Source organism: Malaclemys terrapin, chromosome 11, assembly GCF_027887155.1.
Source record: "Malaclemys terrapin pileata isolate rMalTer1 chromosome 11, rMalTer1.hap1, whole genome shotgun sequence".
Taxonomy (NCBI): Eukaryota; Metazoa; Chordata; order Testudines; family Emydidae; genus Malaclemys; species Malaclemys terrapin.
In genome coordinates this window covers 69,985,776-70,013,021 of record NC_071515.1, presented here as the reverse complement: position 1 = coordinate 70,013,021, position 27,246 = coordinate 69,985,776, and the positions used below count along the sequence as shown (strand labels likewise).

The 27,246-nt window shown below is 47.8% G+C and overlaps 1 protein-coding gene across 6 annotated transcripts in view; it reads right to left on the bottom strand.

The window, feature by feature from the left end:
* Positions 1-27,246, bottom strand: part of SEMA5B (semaphorin 5B) — a 335,078-nt gene that overhangs the window by 24,264 nt on the left and 283,568 nt on the right. For all 6 annotated transcript variants that reach the window (XM_054043657.1, XM_054043659.1, XM_054043655.1 and 3 more), the window contains 8 exons: positions 19,779-19,960; positions 16,989-17,132; positions 14,026-14,173; positions 12,353-12,578; positions 11,374-11,592; positions 8,964-9,134; positions 7,970-8,119; positions 7,143-7,187 (listed from right to left, as the gene is read on the bottom strand). In XM_054043657.1, the coding sequence (XP_053899632.1) occupies positions 7,143-7,187; positions 7,970-8,119; positions 8,964-9,134; positions 11,374-11,592; positions 12,353-12,578; positions 14,026-14,173; positions 16,989-17,132; positions 19,779-19,960 (1,285 nt within the window). The remainder of the gene's footprint in view (positions 1-7,142; positions 7,188-7,969; positions 8,120-8,963; positions 9,135-11,373; positions 11,593-12,352; positions 12,579-14,025; positions 14,174-16,988; positions 17,133-19,778; positions 19,961-27,246) is intronic.

Below are 27,246 nucleotides of genomic sequence, written 5' to 3'. Positions count from 1 at the left end.
TCTCCCTCTATTGATACTGAAACTAAACATTCTGTTAAGCTGACAGCAAAAGAAACGAGGCATACAGACAATACACGTTCATGGATTCCGAAGCACGGGCATGTCATGGAAATAGGGGGCTACAAAAACTCAGTGTTTTATCCAATGGAAAATAAAAGCCCTCTTTGTTGGCGACCCAAAAATATCCAGTGGGGGAGGCGTATGGGGGGAAGCAGCATGACACATTCCTCCTTTATGTAATCCCCACAGATACGTCGACAACGCAAAAAAAACACAAACAAAAAACCAAAAACCCATGGCAGCAAGTCTCAGAGCCTGGACCAACTGACTCAGCCACGTGGGGCTCCCACTATGGGGCTAAAGAACAGTAGTGTAGACGTTCCTGCTTGGGCTGGGGTCCAGGCTCCGAGACCCACCACCCACCACGCCGGAAACGTCTACTCTGCTATTTTTTAGCCCGGAAGCTTGAGCCCCACGGACCGGAGTCAGTTGATTCAGGCCGAGACTCACAGCTCCAGGACTTTTTTGCAGTGTCCACGTATCCCAAGTGTGCTCAGCCATCTTGTTTGTTGATTTGGCAATTAGTCTCCCCCCACTATCTATGAGGTGTATTAGCAACAGTAAAGAGTGTGCTGGTAGGTGCAACAGGAGGGGCCAGGGAAAGGGGGGGAAATGAGACGGAACAAAATGGGCAGTGGGGAGAAAAGAAAATACCAAGGAAACTGCCTGAAATATTCTTTGATCAAACTTCTCCATGAGCTGCCCAGACAGAATTCCAGGCTGGCCCTTGCGAGGCAGCTATAGTACAAAGATGTCGAAGAGCAGAGCTCTTAACCTCAGGTTTCAAACACTTCCAACACAGCATGTTATCTCCTGGAAGAAGATGCATATCTACAGGCAGGAGAAACTACAGGTGCTGGGAGAGGTAAATGGAGGAAGTCAAATAAACGCTAGGAGAGAGTCATCCTTCATGTTCTTCATTCCAGCTTCACCCCAGAGAACCTTTACATGGTCAGGGTATAACCAAACGGCCAACAGCCCTCCACCTTACACAAGAGGAACAGCCCTGACTGGAGTCTATGGCACAACCAGCACTAGCAGATGTAGGAGCGGGGACTGGAAGAGTCTTGCGCAGCACCCAGATGTGATCTGTTTAGTGTCCATCTTCAATCTGAGGCTGCTGCTTTCCAGTCGAAAGAGTGGAGCGATTTGAGGAGAATCAGCAGCGTTAGCCCAAATGTACATTTCTACTGACACTGGTCTGCTACACAATCTTTCCAGGAAGGACGACATGGGCCACAAAAGTTGAGAGGAACCACTGCACTACTGAACATCAACATGCTCACCGCTGAGTGCAGCCACTTATGTTCAGAAACTAGCTACCAGAATCTATGGGAGTAACTATGACTCTATGACTGACTCTCTTCAAGTGTTCTACTTGGGGGGATCGGGCTCGAGGCATGAAGAAGCAGCTTCGTTGAGGAGGGGGGGTTGATTCCGCCCAAGCGGCCGGCGCTCCAGCTGGATAAGGAGGTTGCACCTCTCCTCTTGAGGTTTGCTGATTCTCTCACTAATCTGAACCCTTTAGGGGGAAAAGACGTGGTTCACCACTGATCCTCCTAATCAGATCTAGTTACTGGGGCAGCAAGAATAGATCCTTAACCTTCCCGCAGTGCCTGCCAGATGCCACTTATATGGTGGTGACCAAGAGGATCTGCTGCCCTGCCCCACAGCGTGACTTGGGCTGAAAAACACCCTGTGGGAGAACACTTTTGTTTGAAAAATAAATATGAATTAGCCGAGCCTTATGGTTTGCAGCAAATTGCCCTTTTTTCCGTAGAGAATGGCGGGGTTCTCTTGAAATTTTACATCTACGGCGACTTAAGTCACTCCTGGACTGGAGGTGGCAGGCGGTCTTCGAATGTAAAGGACTGGAAACCGGGACCCTCCAGACCTTGAAAAGATCAGCCTTAGTCTTCGGACACTGCTGCCTAAGAAGGTTCGAATGAACACCATTCCATGAGGTTCTTTCCCTCATGCGATGTCTTTCTCCATTTTCCCACTGTTCTTATCCAAGCTATCTACCTTGCCTCCTTCATGGGATTCCCGTAATGATTATATTAATCATGCTTGCTGTCACCAGATTTGACGTATGTATTGGATGGGCCATCTGTGAGTGTATTGCATGTTCCAAATAACCCAAAAGAGAACCCGCATGGGTTTGACAAATAGCCCAGGAAAGCCAAAGTATTCATCTGGAGAGGCTGTGGTCTTAACTTTACTGTGTGTGGCATAAGTGACTGCCAGGCAGAGAATGCTAAAATGATGCTTATTCTTGGTCTGCTCAAGATACAGATGTGCCTATTTCTGCCTGTCAGAGGTTGGTGACATTTTACTTTTTGATGGACATGCTTTTCAAATAGAGAATTTCACCCACTAATTTTACTGTTTTGCGCTAATCTTTATTTAAAAAAAAAAAAAACCCTATAGAAATAGAGTTTAACTGGGAGTTTGATAGGGTTCTATAGAGACTTAATAGGGTTCTATAATAATTACATGAAGGAATGTACAGAATTGAGTAGACCCATAAAAAATGGTTACCTACCTTTTGTAACTGTTGTTCTTCGAGATGTGTTGCTCACATCCATTCCATTCTAAGTGTGCATATGCCCACGTGCACAGTTGTCAGAGATTTTTGCCTTATCGGTAAATGTACGGCCAGCTGTGGTGCCCCCTGGAGTGGGATCGGTATATTAGGCGCTCATGGATTGGTATATTAGGCGCCACCAGCCCTACACCCTCTCAGTTCCTTCTTGCCTGCAACTCCAACAAAGGAGTAGGAGGGCGGGTCATAGAATGGACATGAGCAACACATCTCGAAGAACAACAGTTATGAAAGGTAGGTAACCATTTTTTCTTCTTCGAGTGCTTGCTCATGTCGACTCACAAGGAGTATCCATGGAGGTGGGCTCGGAGTTCACAGTCGTGCAGCTTGCAATACTGCTCTACCAAAGCCAGCGTCGTCTCAGGCCTGCTGGGTAAGCACGTAATGCGATGTACGTGTGTGGACAGACATCCAGGTGGCAGCCTGGCAGATATGCTGGATTGGCAGTTGGGCTAGGGAAGCTGCCAAAGAGGCTTGTGCCCAGGTTGAATGGGCTATTACAATCGCCGGATGAGGCACCTGGGCCTGGTCGTAGCAGCAGCGGATACAGGCAATGATCCAGGACAAGATTCTCTGAGCCGACAATGGACGACCTTTCCTCCTGTTGGCCACCGTGACAAACAACTGCGTCAACTTGCGAAAAGACTTGGTCCCCTTAATATAGAAGGCTAACGCTCTTCTGACATCCAGAGAATGCAACCTGCGCCTCTCCTCCAACTTAAGAGGTTTAGGGAAGAAGATAGGTAAGAATATGTCCTGACTCCTATGGAACTGTGAGACCACCTTGAGCAGGAAAGCAGCGTGCAGCCGCAGCTCATCCTTGTAAAACACTGTCGGGCAGCTCAGAAGTGAGCGCCCTAATCTCAGAGACCCAGCGGGTAGATGTTACTGCAACCAGGAATTAAACCTTCCAGGAAAGGAGAAGGGGACAGCAGGAAGCCAGAGGCTCCAAGGGGGGCCCTGTGAGCTGCGACAGCACAAGATTCTGGTCCCACAGAGGCACAGGGTTCCTGACATGAGAGTGGAGGCACTCTAGGCCCTTGAGGAACCTGACCATCATGTCCTGGGCGAAAACTGAACTGCCCTTGAGCAGAGGATGGAAGGCCAAAATAGCGGCCAAGTGGACCTTAACAGATGAAAGGGACAAACCCCGCAGCTTAAGATGCAGGAGGTAATCCAAGATGAGCTTGGTGGCTGGACACCCAAAACGGTAGACTGGCTGTAGAATAAATCCTTCTGCCAAAGAGGTCCAGTTGTTTGGCATCTTTATTTTTCGGTGAGCCACTCACCTATCCATGCCTGTCCCTCTTGTTAACTGCGGACACAACTAGCGACCCCGATGGTGGGTGGGTGTGGAGATATTCAAACACCTCTGTGGGGACATAATACTTCTCTTCTGCCCTTCTGGACACGGGTGGAATCAAAGATGGGGTCTGCCACCGTGTTTAGAACCCAGGGATGGACAGGCAGCTTGATGCGGGCTGGGGTAGGAGACAACATGATGTTGAACAGGTCATCTGACTGCTCCGACAACTCCTTGATTTCGAGGCTTAAGTTGTTAACCACCCTTTTAAAGAGAGCCTGGTGCTCCTTAAAGTCGCCAGGGGGACTGCCAGTCTGGGAGGGCCCCGCCACCCTTTCGTCTGGCGACGAAGATGACGAGGGCATCGCAGGGGAAGGGGCAGGTTCCCTTTCCCTTTCTGGGGATGGCTCCTTGGGTGGTGGCCCCTGTTGTGCTGTCCCCACGATGGACTCCACACCCTGTTCCGAATCCAGTGCTGGCGGTGCCGGGGGGTTTTCCGAGGCAGCCAGGGAGGAGTGGTGGAAGCATGGAACTGGCATCATCGGTACTCCCCAAGGGTTCCAACATGGCCACTGGGCAGGCCGCTGGCCCTGCTACCACCCTGCCGTGCTGGTCTCGCAGGCCGACAGAGATTTGGACCCCTTTGGCGATGGGCTGAACCCTAGCTCCGACTCGGACCAGCCCCCTTCCAGTGATCATAGTGGTGCTGTGGAGGCCTGCATCTGCCAACTAACCTTTGTCAGAGACCAGTGTCTAGCGGGCAGGGGTTGCCACCTGTCCCTCGAGTGGTACCGGGACAACAAAGATTGGTGCCGCGATGGTGAGCAATTCCGCACTGGCGGGGACCGATGCATAGGAGACCGCCTAAGTGATAGGCGCAAGAACCAAGGCGATCTTAGGTGGAAGACTGGCCGGTACTGGAAACGTGGTGCCTCAATTCCGGCATTCATGCCTCGTGGAACGAGAGCGCGGTGCCAGGACCTGGGCCGTCTAGCCGGTGACCAAGGTTGTGGGACCGGGGTCCTAAGCCGTGGGGATGGAGACAAACGCCTGAGATCCGGGGACCGATGGCACTCCCCTGCCCTTTGGGAGGTCCCATGGCCTTGCTTGCCCTTAGATTGCAGGGCCTTAGCCATGTCCGGTGCGAAATCTGTGGTGCCGGCAGGCCCACCAGCTATTTGGCTGCCTGGGCCATCTCGGGCGACAAAGGTCCCCATAGGGGCCAGGATCCCCTACTGCTCCCAGGAGTCGGAGTCACATCCCTGGCTGGTAGGGGGGTCCAACCATAGCGGTATTCCCCTGTAGCTCCAGGGCTGGCACGGGGCATGAATTAGACCCTTTGCCCAGGGTCCCCTTCCCCTTCTTGGGCGCCACAGCTGACCCTACGGATACTGGTAAGGCAAAAATCTCCATTGACTGTGCATGCGGGCGCGCACACACCAAAAATGGAATCGACACGAGCAAGCACTCGTAGAAGAATCTATGATTACTTTTTAAACATTGTATAAAATTCCATAGCAGGCATATAATTTTCTATTATATTTTATAGGACGGTCCAAAAGTCTATAGAAAGACTATAATTTCCTATTAAATTTTTAAGACTTTTCCATCAGGGCAGTTCCCTCCTAAAAATCCACTTCTACTTTAACCACCCTCGCATCTCATATCAACATTACAATCGCAAAAACGTAGAAAGAATTAGATGAGTTCACACGACTTTCTCTTGTCCAGTTTGCCCATATTGTAACAAATCTGGTGATGGTTCCACGAGGATTTTCTGTGATTTTCATTCATTCATTCATACATTCAGTACAGTAGGAAATCCTTTCTGAAACCTGAAGCTCTTTTACAAACAGCTCCAGCCCTTGAAAGAGCCATCAGATTTTGTGTGTGTTTTCATAGCACCTTGGGGGCAAGAGATTTGGGGTTTTTTTCATAGGCAGCACATCAGTTCCCAAAGGTGCCTTCCCGGTTCATCACTTTTTAAATGTTGGTTTTCTCTTCAAGATGCAGCACAAGGAGCTTATATTGATTAGCTTCCTTGCCAGATATTGTAAGATGCTAAGTAATAAATAATATTTGACAGTATCAAATATAAATTGTAACTGCAAATAAAATAGCAATGGAAAAAAGACAGTTCAAATTGTCAATAGCAATGCATAATTCTGAAGTGCAAGGATAATCAGGAGCCCCAGAATAGGAGCAGATACCCTACATTATTTGGGCAGAAATAAGTGATGCAGAAATACACTCTTTATATAATTGGTACTGAAGTCATAATTCCACTGACTGCCCTGCAGCCACACACCAAGAAGCTACATATCAAAATACTGATGTTTTATTTGTATTTTTTGTTATCCCTTGGAAGGGAGAGGTGCTCTGCATGGACCAGAAGTTGTGCTTCATCATGAGGACTTGCTGGTGATTTGTATTTCACAAGAGCTTTGTGTTCACCACCAGTGGAAATCTACCAGAACCCCTGTGTGAAGCTTCTCTGGTACCGTTTTAAAACGTACAGAAAAATCAATAATCCGTGTCCCCAGCGGCATTGTAGGGAGCAGTAAGGGGAAGTCACAGAAATCTTGAAAGTCTTCAGAAGACCGTATCAATCTAGAACTTATAGGACCGTGGAGAGGTGAAGTTATTGATTGGATCTTCCAAGTTCTACACATAATGAAGACGCAGTTGCTTGGTAGATAAACAAGAACATGAATGGAAGGGAATGCTTGGGAGGATGACTGTCCACTCTGATCTAACCCACCTTGTCTCTCAAACCTCATTATACTGCAAAAGTACAGTCTGGGATGTTCTACTCATTGAAATGTTCATAGGTGTCTGAAGGATACCTCCCTCCAGACGGCTGGAGTGTCAGAGGAATCTCTCTTCATTTCTTTTGGACCATTTACAAAGTGGGCACAACAAGACAGGCATGTGCTCCCTGCTAATTAACGACCCTGAGGACCCACCCCAAATTCAGAAATAAGTAAGAGTCTTGGAACTGACAGCTGGACGGAGCAATACATTCTTTCAATCTGACTCAGACAACGAGACTCCATGGGAATTAAGGATACCAGCAGGATGCGAATTGGGTAGATTAATGGTTTGGTTGATGCTGCCCAGAAAGGAAAAGCCACATTAAGATACAAATAAGATATATAGTTAGTTGTACTCTACCTCCACAGTTCGTGCTCTCATCAATGCTTGAGGCCGGCAGGATCACTAAACAAAGAGAAAGCATTGGGGAAAGTTGTCATTTTGCCATCAGTTGCAAATACCCCCTTTGCTCCTTGCAGAAGTTGATTGTGCATTCCACAGCAAGCTGCGGTCCTAAGTGGAGAGATTGGCTGACAACATGGAGCAAAATTTTACAAAGACTCTGTATAAACCCCAACGGCACAAAGGTGCAGCACAGAAAAGAACACTTAGAAGGGGTTCTTCAGTCTAAAATTGCTAAATATTTGCACAGGGGACTCAAATTCAACTGACACAAAGTCTCAGGTTCCAGGTGTTCATGAACCTCAACCTGTCAGCAAAACTACACCCGAAGAGCCATCAATGCCCTCTCCCCTCCCCACATCAGCCCTACAAGCCCAGACGCCTTGCCCCTGTGGGATGTTTCCCCTGAGGTGTCTGAATGAACAAAATTCCAGTCGCCAACATTCACACAAACGCTAGGGTTCATTTAATTAACGCCTCATGAACTGCACCCTGCAGGGTTTAATGACTCCAATTCAAATTAAGCAGCTTAATTTACTGTAACTATAAACAGCATTGCCTTATGGGAGAGCTGAGCTGCCACATCCATTTCATGCACAAGGTGCTGTATGTTACGGAGGGGTTTTTCGAAGAGGTCTGCAGGCGTGTGATACGCCATTGCCATGATTTCTAGTGGCATCCAAACGCCTTAGGCAGCTCTAGACATTGCAGCCTATGTTGACTGACAGTCATTCCTCCTAAGAGAAACCTGCTTTCCTTGCCCTGGGGGGCAATGCTGCACCTACCGGGAATCTCGTTGTACAGGCAGTCTTGGTACTGCGTGCTGTTTCCGACGCACTGGGATGACTCTGGATTGTGCATCTCGCAGTAACGGCTGCGATACTGGATCCCGTCTTCGTTGCACAGGCTCCACTCTGACCAGTCCGACCACCCACCTTAAACCCAACCAGTCTGAAATCAGGAATAACGCACACACAAGGCTGCCACGGTGGAGGGCAGGGGGAAGCACGACACCCGTATGATCCCAACTTCCCCAGTGTTTGGGGGCGTCTGAATCCTGATTCCAGTGCAGGCCCATCTCTAGTACGGCTCACAACAGGGAGCCTTCAGGGGGCTGGATTTAATTCCCTCAATATAATCAACATTACCACTGTGCAACCTAAGCGTCGCACTACTCCAGTGAGTGCAAAGCAGCCTGACGGCTGACTTAGCCAGCCCCAGAAGGAAAACCCAGACTAGGGGGACCCTCCTGGGGCTCAGAGTGGGCATAAAGGCTCCTAGATCAGCCCTCTTCCTGTAGTGGCACAGAAGCTGGCTGGAGTTTTGTTCTAGCTGCCATAATGCACTCGTGGGGGGCTGCTGGCAGTCAGCATAACTTACTGCAGCCTGAGGGCTGCTCTAATGTCCTACTAGCCACCAGCCCAGCATGCAGCCAACCCAGGGTCAGGGGAGCATAAAAGTGGCTTCAAACCACCTCTGCACCCTTTTCCCAACTACCCGTCAAGTTGTGATGTGAGCTCCTCACCCATTCTGTGTAGCACAACACAGGGAAGGAAAATCCCTTGTCACCTGCACAGGCTGCGACTTCGGAGACTTCTCTTGCAAATGTCTCTCCTCAAAACTGATCTGCTTTTTCAATTATTTTAAATGGATCAGCTAACAACAAGATTTTGGCTGGCTGGCTCTAGAATACCAGGCCATGCTCTAGTGAACAAGTTAAGAGGAAGGTGATGCATTTAATTTTAAGAATAGGGTGTCTATTCCTAAATAATCTGCTACCTTTGCAGGCGTGTGTGTTGCAGAGCGCCTCCTCGGTGTGCAGGCCAATGCAGATATCCTCTCCGCTGGACGGTGCTGGGTTGGTACAGGTGCGGGTACGCTGGTAGTGTCCTCCCCCGCAAGTTGCTGAACACTGAGACCAAGGGGTCCAGCAGGACCATGAACCTTTTACTGAGGATCAGAAGAAATAAAAGAGAGAGACACACTGGCTTTTATTTCTCTTTCTCTGATGAACCTCGGGGGGACCAATTGAGTCTCGACCTCCTAGGCAGCCCAGCCCAACCTAACGAGCTCTTTCTGTGCCACTAGGAATAGAGATTTCCTGGTGCAACGTCCATGCCCGACAAAGGACAACTTAAACCAACAACGAGGTTAAACATGTTATATATACTCCATAGATGCTGAATCAAACATATCTGTTATTCAGCCAGAGGGAACCCTGTATCTTAGACTGCTCTAAAGGAAACAATTCTTTTTCATGTTTCTTTGTTCTTACACATGTATAATATAGCCACGTTCATAATCTATTATTTACCTATTTCCTGACAAGGCCCACTTCACCTACGGGGAGGCTGAACTACCTAGATTTCTTGGAAACAAATAGCTGCTACAACCCAAACATTTTTAATGCAATAATTAGTCTTTGAGTTTGCGTAGATTTCAAAGTGCTTTACTAACAGTGAGTCTCAGCACACCCTTGTGAGAGGTGTAGATCAACCCCTTTTACAGACTGGAGAACTGAAGCACAGAGAAGTTACTTGACCTGAGGTCACGCAGCCAGTCAATGGCAAAGCTGAGAATGGAACCCATAAGTCCGGGCTCACAAACCCATATTCTGGTTACTAGACACTCTCCCCCTTTTTCTCATATCCATGTTCCTTTCCTTTAAATGTGATTCAGTGCAACATATACCGGTATATTTATACACACAGAGAAAGAAGGCGGGAGGCAGAGATAAACCGATATAAGAACCATGCACTCAAAACAGTGTGCAATAAATCACTGCAAAAAGGAAAAAAGAAAAGCTGTGCAGGGTGCACAAAAGGGCACAACCGTTAGTGAAAAGCCACTGGGATGTTCCAAAATAGGAGTAAAAGCCATCTTTGCAGAGTTCAAATTTTTAATTTTTACGGGTCACGTGGCTCAAATTTTGTCCCTCTCATTGTGCTCAGACCATTATGTTCACATCTCTCCTGTCTAAAAATGGCAGCTTTATCTTTGGGGTTGCCAAGCCTCCAGGACTGTCCTGGAGTCTCCAGGAATAAAAGATTAATCTTTAATTAAAGATTATTGTTGTAGGATGAAACCTCCAGGAATACATCCAACCAAAATGGCAACACCATTTAGCTTCGCCTTTGATATTTTAAAATATAAGAAATATAATAAATGATACTGCTCATAATGATACTTAGCAGTTATAGTGATTTCACCCCAGGGCATAAAGTGTTTCACAGGAAGTGGCTAAGTATTGTTACTGTTCAGTGGTGAAGTGACGGCTGAAATTGTTTCTACGGGGTGAAGAGGAGTGGAGTGGGGAGAGTCCATGGACTACGAGTAAGGCCCTACTTAATTCGCAACACTGCGGAAATTGTGGATCCCACAATATTAGGCTTCCCCTGCAATGTTGACAGTGGGAGCCCCGTCCGAACCGGCGGCCGACAGTGGAAGCCCCTGCTCTTAGCCCAGGGTTGCTGCTCTCAGCCCTGGGGTGCCGACAGCGGAAAATCACAGAAAGAATAATGGACCTTATTACCACAAACCATAAGATCCATTACTACTTTGATACCATTCTCCGTGGCTTGTCCGCAAGTCAGTAACAATTTTTTGACAATCATCCCGCAATTCAAGTAGGGCCTTCACCTTTGAGTACTATTCTGGACCAGAAGTGCAACAAAAACACAAGGACAAACTCGAAAACCAGGTAACCTGGCACGAATACTCCCTGCTGGCCGTGCAGGAAATGCTAATTGATGTCAGGAGGAAATGCCCATGGTGAATACAGTACATAAGCAGGAGAGGCGGGAAGTGTTCACACACAAAAATTGCCACAACAATCATCTCTATGCAGTAGTAACCCACATTTGTTGTCCTCTCACCGGGGTAAGGGCACCACACTGCCCTCTGTTGGATGGAGCACTATGCCTGCACAAGTGTGTGTTAGTCACCCTCTAGTGGCTAGAAAAAAGGAAATTAAGCTACAGTGCTGCTCTCTAGAGCATGTTGGTACGTCGCTCTCTAGGGACGACAGAGGGCATAAGGCATAGCACTGAAGTGTGCACGTATCACAGGCTGCCCAAAGCTTATTTAAATACCTTCAAAAAAGTGATACAAGTTAAAAACAGACATTTAGAATTATTGAGTCTTCATGAGAAGAGCACATAATTTTGTGGCGGAAAGAAATTATTTTTACCTGGGCAGGGATGTGGGTTACAGTCTTGGTATTCCATTGCTGACCCCACGCAGGGCAGGCCACCATTTTTCGGCTCTGGGTTTGTGCATGTTCTCTTCCGGATCCGAAAGCCCAATTCACAGTCCCTGGAACACGATGACCAGGCCCCCCAAAAGGACCAGCCCCCATTGATAATCCGTGCAGAGGTCTTACCAGTCTTTAGAAGATCGTCAACTAGAGCTTCAAGAAGCACAAATAAGACACAAAAGTGTTAATTTTGGGGCAGGGCTTTGGCTTGGAAACAAACTCATTCTATATTCAGGCTCTGGGGAGGAATTCTATGGAAACTGCATCCCCCAGCGGTGCTGGAAACCCAGTGCCAACAGCGTGGCTTGACTGCTCCAGAGTGAAACCGAAAGGGAAATGCAAGGGAGCAATCTGGTTTCCCTGTGCAAACCCAATTAAGTGAAAAACCAAACCCGCAATATCACAGGGGCAACAAACTGACGAGGGCCAGACTGGGCCTGAAAAGCACTGACTTGTGCTACAGGCAGCACAGAAGTTCTCTGCCCCACAGGCAGCACCAGGAGGATTTGTGCTTTCCCCTTGGGCCTCCAGAACACGCAGTGGGAGCGTACATGCCACACCTCAGGATGTCCCTCCCCGCTAGAGAGAACGGGTGAGGCTACGCCCCCACCTGCAGCATCTCAGCCCCCTGCGGGCACTAGGAGGAAGCAGTCAATCCCTGTGCTTATGGGAGTGTAGTAAGACTGTGTCCCCTTGAGTGCAGGAGAACAAATGCTCCTTGCAGCCTCCCTGCCTGGTGCTCCCATGCTAGGGCCAGTGACAGTTGGGTCTAGAGACTCTTGCCATCCCTGCAGTATGTGATGGTGTCAGAGCACAGGTCAGCGTTTATTCCTGACTGCGCCCCCCTTTCACCACCACAAAGGATGCAAAGCAGAGCTTGGCCTCGGGCTCTGGGCGAGCCGGCGGGACGTACAGTCGGTATCACAAACCGCCGAGCCGTCATTGGGGCAGAACCGACTCTCCGTCTTCTTCCTCCCAAACTGCAGCTCGTGAGGATCAGCCAGCTGGGCGCGGCAGGTGTAGCGGAAGCGCTGCTCTTGGCGGGCTCCGTTCTGGGTGAGGTTCACGGGCATCCAGGGGGTCCAGGGCGTGTTTCTGCGCACCTCTGGGCAGCCCTCTGGATTGCAGGTCTTGTATTCCTACCAACCAGGAAAATCACTTCTCGTTACTCCCAACTTGCTTAGGGATGAGCTTAATGACTATAACACGTCTGCAGCACAGCTAAGAGGCAGGAATTCCTTTACACTCAAGAAACCAGCACGAAAACACATGGCTCTAAGAAGGCAGGCACCTGCATCACCCTGAGTGCTCCAGAGACAATTCACCCCCATGCAGAAGGACAGCATGATCCAGAGGGATTAACTGGGAGTTAACTGGTGCAGAGGCTTCATACAGGTCCTCGGCATGGGATGAATTTCATCCACTGACTTGTGGCCTATGTCTCCTTTCTTTGTTTTTGTTTCTTTGCCGATTGCAAGCTCTTCGGAGCAGGGAACAGGTCTTTGCACACATTTAAACAGTGCCTAACACATTTTGGGCAGGGCCACAATGCAAGTAATAAATGAAATAAATTATACCAATAGTAAATCTCTGGCTGTGAACAGCAGTGGGACAATCCTGAAAGTTAAATCTACAGAAGTGCATGGCCCATCATTGAAGTAAAAGCATTAGCCCATTCTCCAGCACTTTATATTCCAGTCGTGGCACTGTTTACTTCTGAAGAGGCTTTTAGAAAACCTCTCTTTTGATTTGGGTTTCTGACATACACGGTGAGGGCGATGGGCCATATAGGTCCTCAGTCTAGGTCTGAGTTCCTACTGACATTTGTAGAGGTTCTGTATGGGCGGATAGCATGGTGGTCCTGGATTCTGACAACCCCATCACCACCATGTTACAGGATGAATTCCAATGAACAACACTGAGTTCCTGTTTTTTAAAACGAATAAAGGAATTCCTTCTGGCAGGGGGACAAGAATATTCCTGCTTCAGGACTTTATAGGACTCTAGAGTAGATGCCAAATGGCTTGTGAACAAAATCAGAGGTCCCTGATCAAATCTGCTTACACATAGGAAAATCCTTCATAAAGAAAAACCTTTCTAAAACAAACTAATTCAAAATAGTGTGCACCCATCAGCTGACAAACTGCGGAGAAATACAATGGAAATGTTAACCAGTGTATCACCGGCAGGCTGATTAAATACACCTTCTATTGTCAAATGCGCGTGAGGCCCATTTCTGTGGTATGTGCAGGGCTCCCGCTAACTGCAGGAGGCTCCTCCACGGGAGTGAGATGTAAAGGAAAAAAACTGCTGGAACGCTCTCAGTTTCCCAGACAAGCGAGGGCAAAAGGCCTGATCGAAAGCCAACTGATGTCAGTGTAAAGATACCCCTCCCTCCCTCCACCCCGGCATCAAGTTCCATGAGCTTTGGCTACCTCCCAATATAGAATGAATCCACTGACCTACCATTCTCCCCATCTCGCCTAGCAGAAGTTGCTCCTGGCAATTTTTTACTAGCACAAAAAATGAAAAAATAAACACGAGCTCCCTTGTAGGCTGAATACAATGCCAGTAAATAATACATACCACAGTGCAGCCCGGGCAGGTGTTGCCATTCTCGCAGGACCTCTGCCTGGAATGTATCCCTCCACCACAATTCGCACTACATTTATTCCAGGGGCCCCACGAAGACCAAAATATTGGTAATGGGCATGGACTGTTCTCGTTGCAGAATCTGAAAGAGTGTGGGCAAAGCACATCAGAGAATCCCTGTCACTTACTAGAGGCATCCGAAGGACAGAGGGATATGGGCTTTAACCCCACCCCCAAAGCAGGATCACAGCCATTAAATACGTTTTGGGTGAAATTCATGTGCCACCGAAGTCAAACTCAAGGGAAGTGTGGGCTTTGCTGGCATGCCACACAGGAGTGAATTTCACACTTGGCACTTCACCCAAGGTGGTTAACCATTTAGGGGGAGATTTGCTAACAAGCTCAGCACCCACAGTCAGGGGCACATTTTCAAAAGAGTTCAGCTCTCCTTTGGATAGCAAAATCAATCTGATAGATTTTCAAAAAAGCCCACATGTGTCACAATGGCAGACGCTGGGTGCTGAGCATTCTGGAAATCTGGTTCTTATTTTAGGTGCCTACATGGGAGGGGAGCGCTTCAATCTGTCCCCAGTTACAGGTGCTGAGCCCTTGATAAACTTTCGAATCGCACAAAACCAAATACCCTTGCCCCGCTCCTGCCCCGCCCCTTCTCTGAGGCCACACCCCCACTCACTCCATCCCCCCTCCCTCTGTTTCTCGCTCTCCCCCACTCTCACTCACTTCCACCGGGCTGGGGCAGGGGTTTGGGGTGTAGGAGGGGGGAGAGGGCTCTGGCTGGGGCCAGAAATGAGGGGTTCAGGGTGTGGGAGCAGGCTCAAGGCTGGAGCAGGAGGTTGGGGTGTGGGTGGGGATGAAGGTGCTGGCTGGGGGTGTGGACTCTGGGGTGGGGCCAGGAATGAGGGGTATGGAGTGCAGAAGGGGGCTCAGAACTGGAGCAGGGGGTTGGGGTGCAGGAGTGGGTGAGGGTGCAGGCTCTGGGAGGGAGTTAGGGTACAGGAGGGGTTCTGACCTTGGGCAGGGGGTTGGGCTGCAGGAGGGGGGTTCAGGGAGGGGGGTTCAGGGTGCAGGCTGCAGCTGGGCAGCGCTTGCCTCAGGCGGCTCCCCATCGGCGGCACAACAGGGTTAAGGCAGGCTCCCTACCTGCCCTGGTTCCACGCAGTTCCTGGAAGCGGCCGGCATGTCCGACTCCTAGGCAGAGGGGCCAGGGCGCTCTGCACACTGCCCGCACCTACAGGCGTTGCCCCTGCAGCTCCCATTGGCCACAGTTCCCGACCAATGGGGAGCTGTGGAGCCGGTGCTCAGAGTGGGGGCAGCGCATGGACCCCTCATGGCCGCCCCTGCACCTAGGAGCTGGACATGCCGTCCGCTTCGGAGAGCTGTGCGGAACCAGGGCAAGCAGGGAGCCTGTCTTAGTTCCGCTACGCTGCCAACCGGACTTTTAGTGGCCCGGTCAGCAGTGCTGACCAGAGTCGCCAGGGCCCCTTTACGACCCGGGGTTCTGGTCGAAAACCAGACACCTGGCAACCCTATGACAAACTGCTCTTTTGAAAATCCCACCTTTATTGATGTTTGGAACACAGGTAACTAGTGTTTGAAGTTGGGCTGTACCTAAAAGCAGATTAATGTTGTTTCATGTTTCCTTTTAAAAAGGGAACATCATTTTTGTTCAACTTTTGAATCAAACTCCATCCGAATTTTAATCACTCCAGTCTTTAAACTTAGAGCACAACTGACATGCAGTCTTTAAAGTTCCTTTTGAATGGCCACAAATCAAGCCAAACATGAAGATGTCCAGAGTCAAGAAAGTGAAATGAATTCCCCTTTGCATAGTGAAAAACACAGAGAAACCTGTCTTAAGTCACTACTCAAGAGACCAGCAAAAATCTGCAGCCAAGTAGAAATGGCCTTTAATGAAATGTCAAAGCTAGAAACCACATGGGGATACTTTAAAGCATTTGCTTAAAGAGTGGCTGGACTCTGAGAAGTGATTCTGTGGAAAACGTATTGTGCATTCCAAATTTATTGTCTTTCACTGATTCCAGATCAGATTTCCTCAGTTTTCAAGTAAAAACTGTTTTTTCTCATGCCCAACCCTGCAAACTCAACCTAAGATCTGAAAGTCAAACTGGGTCCTTTCTTTTTCGCACATAATTACCATTAACACTGACCTAGGAGTGAATTGGAGTTGTAATTAAGGTGCAACTGATGTGTACGCTGACTAGAGTGTATGTACACCACTGCCCTCTACTGGGTGGAATCAAAACTGCTCAACTGAGTATCCTAGGCGTTATACTGCTAATAAAGATTCTCTTTTAGCACAAGAGATAGGATCATCTGTGTTTGGGGCAAGAAGATGTCAGTTCTATCCCTGCTACTACGGTGAAGTTCTGAGAAACCATGGCATGCAGCACGGTGGTAACTGAAGTCTTAGGGCTTGTCTTCACTACCAGGGAGATCAACGCTGCTGCGATTAGCGGGTCTAGTGAAATCGATGGCAGAGCGCTCTCCGGCCAACTCTGGTACTCCAGCTCCCTGAGAAGAGTAAAGTAAGCCGGCAGGAGAGCATCTCCCGTCGACACAACGCAGTGAAGACACCGCGTTAAGTCAACCTAAGCTACGTTATTTATGTAGCTGGAGTAGCGTAACTTATGTCGACCCACCCCACTAGTGTAGACAAGCCCTTAGATTTTCTCAGCTTTGTTACAATATAGAGGATGGTCAATGTGGGTGAGCTAATGCATCTTAATTCTGGAATTCCCTCACTTCTATGTGCTTGACTGATCAGCCCTAACACTGCATTAACACTAGCTCTTAGTGTTTCATCTACGTTAACTTCAGACCCATCCTTCCCGCTGCTACATATTTATAACCTTGAAAGTGAATGCACTGCCCTGGATGAAACACCCTCTAGTGTTTGGGCTGTGAATGCCTCTTACCGCTCTTCTCTGCTCTGTCCCACACAGACCCTGCCCCCATACCGCGGAGCAGGGTTGCTGCATGATCTCTGACGGACCTGAAAGCCAATCCCACAGGAGGTGCTGCATTGGGCCCAGGCGGACCAGGGTGTCCAAGCTCCATTTCTGACAGAGAAAAGGGAGGGGGCAGATGAGAAAACAGGCTATTTGGGTTAATTACAATTCTTCCAGTTTCATGCTATACTCAAAGGCTTAGGCTGTAAAGTTCCTAAGGGGCAGCTCCACTAAATCACTGGGATACATTAGTTCTAAAAAGGCTCACTTCCCTTCAGCCAGACCCAAGCGATAGGCCCGAAGTTAGGACTGAGATTTTCAGAAGCATTCAACCTTGGCCTAACTCCATTCCCACTGAAGTTGATGGCAAAGCTCCCATTGACTTCAAACAAAGCAGAGTTAAGCCAATGCTGAACAATTTGAAAGTCCCACCTGAGGATTCTGAGTTTTCTGTGATGTTACTGTTGATGATTTCCCTTTCCCTTCAATCCCATTCCTCTACAAGTCTCATTGACCAATCCCCTCCAATATCTCTTTACCTTCCTTCTCTAGTCAATATGCTCACACAACAGCAGACCCCAACATTTGCATGTTAAAACCCAACCCCCATTGCATGAACTGGTCCCCCCACTAAATGGGATTCAGGTGTGGTGGGTCCACAAAACCAACTCTGCCAATGCCCAGGAGTTGGGAAAACTACCCCTCTCCATCGAGGGCACGCTGACACTACAGATTTGCTATAACTTGCGTTGCTAACTCAGGATTTTATCACGAATCCTGTGATATTTGGCCAATAAAAAACCCCAACATTTATTAATTTTAAAAAAATCTCATGATTTTTAACCCCAATCACAATTTTGGGGGCCTGATGGATGATAGGGGTTGGTAACACTACTAGATCATAAATCTCAATAGGACCAGGGGACAGAAGAATTAGATTACGGTCTTTCATGTGCCACAGATTCTCATCTCAGACTGAGCCACCAGATAGTTGCCTATCTCTCTCCCTGAAGACCTCATATCAATGTGTTACTGTTTCTAGTCCAGCAATCTCATTTTGTAAAAAATGCCACTTTCTGATGTCTACTCAAGAAACGACTCAGGTGCTCTCCTGTTACAGCCATGCTCGAAAGCTGAGCTGGAAAACAGATGTTACTTTTTAAAACCTTTACTGAACTAATAACACTGCTGGCAACAAGTGCGTTTTAGCCTGGCACCAATCATGGTACAGAATGAAAGTTAAAACCCAAGTTGCCCTGAACGTTTTTTGTGTTCGTTATCAGCTCTTACCTTCTCTGAGCAGCCTGTCTTCAGAACAGTGCTGGATATCCCCTCCTCCCCATATAGGTGAAGGAATGAAAGATCCTTTTACATGAAAATCTTACTCTTCCATGTTTTAACCCACCTCTCACCTGCCAGTCCTCAATCCAGTAGGAGAGGTTTTACGCAAAATCTTAAAAGGGAAAAACACTACAAGGAGGATTTTTGTAGCAGGAAAAGAAAATATATACAAAAAATACTCCTCATAAAAATAACACTTCCTGCCATCAGGTGATTTGTATTCCAAGTGGAGAGGAGTCTCAATGGCAACAAAAAGTTTCCATTTTCAGATTTCCAACTCCTGCTTTCTAATAAAACTCATCTTTAAACATCCTGCTTTCTCTCTGAGGAAACATCCCAATGGCATATGAAGTCAATTAAAGGAAATTCTAGGGCTTACGTGGATGTAGGATGACCAGATGTCCCTATTTTTCAAACCCTGCTGCCTTCCTATGTTTTATGATGGAATACGTATTTCAGCCACTTCTTACAGGCTGTTCCCACCACTGTTCCCGCTGGACCAGAGCCTATAACGTGAGCGATCCTGAAATGCTTGTCCCTCTGGTGGGCCTGACATCAGTCACGGACAGAAAGGGTCACCTCAATACGAGACAGCAGAGCAGTGGCAGGAATGGCTGGCTCTGCTGGGTAGGCAGCATGAGGAGGTGAGGCCTACTCAGTCTGAGGAGTGTTTAAAGAGGGACTGAGGTAGATTAAAGCTATATAGGATCCCGATTCAGGAAAGCACTCAAACATAGGCCTAAACCGAGCTCTATTCGGGTAGCACTTAAGCACAAGCTTCACTTTAAATCTACGATTAAGTCCCATTGATTGCAACGAGACATAAGCAAGTCCTGTCCTGAATAGGGACGCTTTCCTAGGTCTGCCCTTGTCTCATGCCGCCAGCCGGCACCAATCCCCTACGTGGCGTGATGCTGATGGTTCACTAACTCAGGGACCCCGGCACACAAAGGAGGCACCTGAACTCTCCCGTGCAATAGACTGTCTCTCAGCCCCTTCCATTTGGCCACACTTCCAAGGCCAGAAACACAACACTAGTGTGCTTAGCACATTTTAATCTTCACAGCACTGTTCAGTCGTTACCTAAATAAGCCTCCTGCCACCGCACTGTCGTCTCACTATTCCCACTGTACAGCAGGGGGAAAGTGAGCCCCAGAGAGGCCAAGTCCAACATTTTCCAATACATCCGCTCACTTGGGGGCCTCTCAGTTTTTGGGGGCCTCACTTGACACACATTCAGCCTGTTTTTCAGAGGAGCCGAGTCCCTGCAGCTCCTATTGACTTTAACTGGAGTTGCGCCCACTTACCCCGTGGGCCAAATGTGGCCCAGAGACAAGACGATACCAGTGGAAACATAGGTGAGGAGACCAGACATTTAGGACCCACCCTGTTCCCTTCCCAGCCATGCAGCGGTACCTTGAGCAATTTGCAATCTCGATCCTGGCCCCTTCGCAGCTGCGACCCCCGCAGCGAGGGCGAGGGCTGTCACAGGACCGTGACCTGCACATACAAGAGCCTGTGCTGTCCCCATCCGAATGCTCACATGGTTGCCACGGGGACCAGGGCCCCAATCTCCCATTTGTCGTCAGGTTTTTCACCTAATTTAAAAAAAAGAAAAGAAAAAAAAGAAGTGACTACAGAGAGTTTACATTACTGGAGACAGCACCACAATAGACATGGCAAACAAAGCTGCTGAGAGGATTAAGATGCAGCTTAGACAGGAGCTGTCTGTGCCTGTGAGCGGGATTCAAAAGCTGGGGTTATTTTCAGACTATGCTGAGCCAATATTTACCCTCAGAATTCCACCCTGCATACCTAACATGCGTATACAAGCAGCAAAGCTCCCTCAGGCTACTACCGCATCCCAGAAGAGCATTGTCTGCCTCTCTCACAAAACTGCCACACCTTCAGATATCATCTCACACCGCCTCAGCCTTTAAAACACCACCACATTTTGTTATCGTTATTTATTTGTCTTACCCTAGCACCTGGGAGGCCGAGTCATGGACCAGGAGCCCACTGTGCTAGGTCTTGTGCAAGCACAGAACAAAGACACAGTCCCTGCCCCAAGGAGCTTACCATCTAAGGAGAAGACAACAGGTGGATATGGACAGACGGGGAGTACAAGTGAGCAATGAGACAATATTGCGCAGCATGATAGGCAGTAGGCACTGCCCACTAGCAGCCTAACCACTGTCTTCCTGTGTTCACAGTCCAAAACTCCACCGTTTACTAAAGTACTGCTGCAATGTTTGAGACTACTGCCGTCAAATTTATTATTTACTATTTATATTACTGTAGCATCCAGCTGAGCTCAGAGCCCCACTGCAGGAGACAGCCCCTGTCCCAAGCAGCTTACAATCTATTTAGATAACATAGGCAGAGGAGGGGAGATGAAACAGACACACAGAGGTAAGTGAAATGACTTGCTCGAGGTCACACAGCAGGTTAATGGGAAAGCAAGGAATAGAGCACAGGTCTCCTGTGGCCAGTCCAATGCCTTATCTTGTAGGCTGTGTCACTCGTCTCCAGAAAACTCAAATATATTCAGCTTGGGGTAAGTGCTGTCTTTTCATTCTGTGTTTGTACAGCACCTAGCACTCTGGCCTCCTGCTCTGTGACTCGGGGATTCCAGGCATTACAACACAAATAAATAATAAATAATAATAAAAAAAAATCAGGGTAATCATGCAAGTGCAAAAAAATGGAATAAGGGGAAGTTTCAGGCTGGGATTGAGATGTGTGAGAGGTGGGGTGTCCGTATCTGCTCATGCGATGCCTGGCTTGCTGTTAGTCTCATGCTTTCAGGATCGCTAAATTATCCTACAAAAGAAAAATAACCTTGCATGTTGGTCATGATTTATACTTAAAAAAAAAACAAAACAAACAAAAAAAAAATCCAGGCACAATTATTTAATCAAACAATCTTCCTATTGAAATTAATTCTACAACCATTCCTATCCCCCCCACCCCTCTCGCTCTCTTTCTTTTGCTACAGGAAGTTGCCCATCTCACAGACGCTCCTATGTGATGCACAGGCGTAAGGTCACAGAATTCTAGTGCAAAGTGAAGCCAAGGGCCTTGCGGAAGAGAAATGAGTTTGCTGAGCACGGTTGCCTATAGGGGAGGCAGTGTGGCACCCTAGCCAGCCATGGGAGGAAGTGTAGAGGCCCTTGAGGTGCCAGTGAGATCCATTGGGTTCCCAACGCCACTTCCTGAGGATGTGCAATTTGTGTGTTGTCTTGAGCCTACAACTCCCTTACAGCTTCCACAGAGACAGCCAAACCTGAAGGGCTCTGTGGTGGGACATGTCACTGGAGCTGTTCCAGAACTGTGCTTCTGCAATATGGTCAAAGTGAAAGGAAACAGACTCGCCATGTGTCAGGCATCTCCTGTGACATTTGTACTTCCAGACCCAATCCCAACCCCTGGCCCCATTCCCACAACACCCAGCCACAGGGTCGGCTCTCGGAAACTGACAACCTCTGCACCTCTCTCCTCTGGCTGCTCCCTGCTTCCGGAGCAGCAGAGAGGGACGGAGGCAACAGCAGTGCCACTCAGGCAGGAGTTCAGGGGCACATGGAAGGAAGTGCCTCATGCCTCCTCTGCCACCCAGCAACTGCACCTCCAGTTGCCCCTGGTTCCTGCCCTTTTTCATGAGGTATGCAAGGAATACGGTCCTGCACAAAATCCTGCAGCTATAGTGAAACTGCCAATAAAGACAAGATGGAAATTGGTCTTTGTGTCTCATTCCAAGAATGATAAGAACGGAATAGACTGGGGCCCTGGCTAACATCTCGGGTCCAAGTACTGAGCCAGATACAGCCGCAAACAAAACCAACATTGTCATGCTTAATGTTTATCCTTCTACAGCTTCAAAGAACTCTACGATCATTCTGAACTAGCCGTCACTACCCCGGTGACGTTCACATCTTTTCCTCAGCGTTACAGATGAGGAAACTGAGGCACAAAAAGGTTAAGTGACATGTCTGAGGCCACACACTGAGTCAATTGTAGAATCGGGAGTAGAACTCTCTCACTCCTCCTCCCCCGTCTGGCCTTATGTTAAGCTTTAACTAGGCACTTTTGAGAGCTGTCATCATCCCCCTCAGTCCATCTAACAGCCTCAGCAACCCGCAGCAATGACATGGAAGTAATTTAGATCTGTTACTGTGCTCGTCATATTGTGGCTAAGGGGTTTCAAGCATCTGTTGCAAACCTTTGTTTTCAACACATTGTCATTCAGCAGCAAAAATTCATTCTGGGTTGAAGGTTACCAGGCAAGATGTCCCAAAGGAGGACATTATTTATTTTTGGTTGATTTTGTGATTTTAAATACAGACGTAAAATTAATACAGCGTGGGTGTTACAAAATTAGAAAATTAAGAGAGCTACTTTCGAACATTTGATTCTGGATTATCATTTTTTCTTTTCTTGCTTTTCAAAAGTAAAAATCCAAATAGTGGATCATGCTGTTCATTTTTAAGCCAGAAGCCTTTGCTGATTTCCATGAGGAGTTCTGCTTAGAAATCAATGGTATGATATGGCCCGTTGCTTCCGTTTTTAAACATAAAAAGCTGATAAATAATTATTGGCTCGTAATTGGTACTGGGAAACAACCCAACATTTAAATAAATAAACAAAATGGCTGAAATGTTGAGATTTATAAACATGTCACGTTGCAAGTGTGGGAAGTTTTTTTTTAAGAAATTACATATGGATTATTATTCCATCCTTAAGTTTGTAGTGACATTTTGAAAAGAGCAAGCTCGGGAATTTGGATAAAAAACCATGCATTGATCTTTTCCAGAACTGGTCTCCGTGGTGGCTCCTTTGCAGCCATCATATAAACGAGATACATTTTAAAACCTCTGTAATCAAATACACCTTTGAAATTATTACACGATCAAATAAGAGACTCCTTGTTAATCATAAATAGACCCACATATGCAGAAGGGTCCAATCCTCCACTGCTCGCACAACTTAAAATTTCTCACTGAGTTCAAGGAATGCAGAAACAGGCCCAAAAGCAGCGGTGCTCAGAATCCAAGCTAAAAATCCAGACTGACCTGTTTTTATGCAGAGCAGATAATTTTAATGTATACTCAAATATTACAGGTGGGGATGGTAGCACCACCATAGTTGGCAAGTAAAATAGGCCTAGACTCCCCTGATGCAGCTGCCGCCGCGAGACACCAGGGCCGTAGTGGCCTCACTTGTACCCAGCCTCTTCCTGACCCTGCTCCGCCCCTTCCCCAAGCCCCGCCCCCTGCTTTCTGGGGAGTCCCTCTTCTTCTCCTCCATTCCACCCTCCCCAGGAGGTCCCCCATTGCTCGTCACGTCCATCCTCTCCTCCACCTCCCCTGCCCCGCAAGGCCCCCACCGCCCTGCATCCCTCCTCTCCTTCACCCCCTCCCACCCGCTGCTCACGGGCGGTGGAGGAGGAGGGTGGAGGAGAGAAAGGATGCAGAGAGTGTGAGCAGGGAGGGACCTCGCAGGGGAGGGGGTGTCTGGAGGAGAGGAGGGAAGTGGAGAGCAGCAGGGGCCTCATGGGGAAGGGGGGGTGGAAAGGAGGGATGCAGGGAGCTTCATGGGGGGCGGAGGAAAGGAGGAACGCAGTGAGTGGCGGCGGAGGGCAGAGTGGGGGGCCATGGGTGGGACAGGGAGCTAGCCTCCTTCAGGGGAAGCTTCACCCGCTGCCCATGAGCACCACCTAATATTAATGCTGCCCAACATTTTTCATTATAAGACCCCGTTTTCAGTTCCATATAGCTTTGCCAGACTCAGCCATTTGGGCTGGTTTTCCATGACGGGTGTCCGCCACAGGCTGATTTTTTAATTTCAGCCATTTCTTAGAGCAAGGCTAGGGAGAAACACATTGTTTTCCCTAGGTTAAAAATGTCTGATGTCTTTTTCTTTCAAGCTCTAGTGTCCCCATGATTTGGAACAGGGGTTTGAAATTTGGCAGAGAGGTGAATCAGGGATGTGCCTTTTGCTGTCCCAAATTTGGCCAAGTTATAAGCCTTTGAAAAAAATCACAGTTTGCACAAGCTCAATAGAGGCTTCTTAGATTTTAGAAGCGGAATTCCATGAAGATTGTATCCATGCTGGGAGGACAGAGCAGGACTTTCTCTGCCTCCGTGCCCCATCTGTAAAATGGGGATAATATCATCCCTTTCCTCACAGATATTTTGTGAAAGTAAAGGCATTAGTGTAGCACTCAGATCCTACAGGGATAAGTGCCACAGAAAAGCTCCTGAGGAAGTTAATCATTCTCTCTCTAGAGCAGAAGTTGAATAGGGTGCAGTGAAAAAAGCATGTGCTATGCATTGAACAATGAGGAGAAAACAAAATATTGAACAGTTGCTCATTAAATGAGCACTGACCATACAATACAGGGAATCAGGCAGTGGTCCTGTGGAAGAACTAGTGCGTGATCATGTAATTAAAGATTACCATAATGCATACACGCAAAGAGGCTGAATTAATGCTGCACTGGCAACTTTAATTATGGTATTTTCTATCTTTTGAGTGTTTGATTTGCAACTTGAATGACATTCTTTTAACGCAGTGTGCATAATTTATGATTAATAAAAATGTTTATTTATATAGTTCCTTGGATAGTACTTAATAGAATACTATGGATCAAGTACCTGAAACCCAATAAGATAAAAATCTGGATTCTCCAAGACGCAGGAAGTAAAACAAAAGAGATAACGGAGAGGCATTCTTCACAAGGGCAGGCCTGTTAACTTCAGTGTCCCAGCCAAATTCTGAGTTGGGTCACTGCATTCTATTTACCTACATGCCACTGCATTTTAAATGGGTAAAACACTTTTCTGCTTACTGTAATGTTCGGTCCCTTCTGAGCAAGGTGTTTACCATGCACTTAAAGTTGGGTGTATGCTTCCATACATTTAGGGTTACCATATTTAAGGTTTTAAAAAAGAGGACACTCCACGGGGCCCCGGCCCCGCCTCTTCCCTGCCCCAACGTCCCCACCCCGGACCCACCCCCAACTCCGCCCCTTCCCCAAAGTTCCCGCCCCAACCCCGCCCCCTCCCCTGAGCGCCCCGCATTCCCCCTCCTCCCTCTCAGCCACGCGAAACAGCTGCCCGAGCGCTCAGATAAGACCCTCTGCACCCCCGGCCGGGCGCTTCGCCAGCGCAGCTGGAGCCCGGGAGCGCAGGGTTTGGAGATCTGGGGGCTGCCCGGCAAACCGTGAAGCCGGTAGCACTCGGGCAGCTCCGCTCTTCAGCTGCACAGAGCTGAGGCATCTGGGGGGAGCAGCAGCAGCCACCGCCGCAGCGGGGAATACGCCTGCAGCTCACAGCCTGCTGGAGCCACGCAGGTAAGCAGGGGACTGGGGCAGGGATGCTGGCATTTTCCCGGACATGTTCGGCTTTTTGGCAATTTCCCCCGGACGGGGATTTGAGGACCAAAAAGCCGGACATGTCCGGGAAAATTGGACGTATGGTAACCCTAATACATTGCTGAATCAGGGCCTTAAATCAGCTGTTCCATTCCACATCAGAGATTGATATATTTCAGTAGGGGGGGGGAAAGAGCGAGAGGAAGTTATTTCTGTAATGTATGTGGTTTTTAAAGTACTTGGAATGAAAAGTACTATATCGATGAAAATTAATATATTAATAATAAAAAACCCAAAACTAAAACTATATGCATATTAAATTCTAACACAAAGGTGAAATGAATGTCCCTAGGAGCACACAATATTCAGAATGCTCCTGAATATTCTGTGCAGCTTTTATAACCTTGAAACAATGATCTGGAATTGCACGTTCCCCACTGTTCTGCCATGGCGGATGTGTTGGAACTAGAGGATTAACACCTCACACACCTATCAACAGACACAGGCATCAAACCGGATGAGATAACAGCTTGTGCAATCAGGAAGCACCACACTAGAGGGTTATAAACACACGAGCCTCTGAATCCAGTGGTGAAAGACTTAAGCCTGCCAAGCGGAGGATGGATTGAAGTAATGACTAGTATTTCCTGGGAAATCTTCTGAGAAGATAGATAGATAAGAGAAATAAATATCCCAGCACCTCCAGACATAAATAGCATATTGAAGATATAACCCACCCAGCCCCTTCTCAGCCTGCTGTATTTAGCCGCATTAGCACACTAAATGGCATTAGATAACAATGGAGGTTGAAGAGAAATCTTTTATTTTCCACATTGCAAGGTAATCAGAGTAGTTCTCTTTCCTGCAATCTTACAGATACGGTTCAAGCAGCAGGAATTAACTTGGCCATGCAGCTTTCAAAGAAAGTCAGCCAGTTTGCTGCTTTGTTGCAATGACATTTCAGAGACCACGCTAAGAACAGAAAAGTGTTCCCTTTGAGTGCCTTAAACCGTGTTTGAATCCTACTCAGATGAGTGGAGGGTTACAATTTCATCTCTCTCTCACACACATACACACAACCTGTCTGGTCATTCAGTGACAGACCTGCGGGTGGCTATATTACAACAGAAAAACTTCAAAAACAGACTCCAAAGAGAGACTGCAGAGCTAGAATTGATATGCAAACTAGACACAATTAACTCCGGTTTGAATAAGGACTGGGAATGGCTGAGCCATTACAAACGTTGACTATCTCCCCTTGTAAGTATTCTCACACTTCTTATCACACTGTCTGTACTCGGCTAGCTTGATTATCACTTCAAAAGTTTTTTTTTTTTTTTTTTTTTTTTTCTCTCTTAATTAATTGGCCTCTCAGAGTTAGTAAGACAACTCCCACCTGTTTATGCTCTCTGTATGTGTGTATATATATCTCCTCAATATATGTTCCATTCTATGCATCCGAAGAAGTGGGCTGTAGTCCACGAAAGCTTATGCTCTAATAAATTTGTTAGT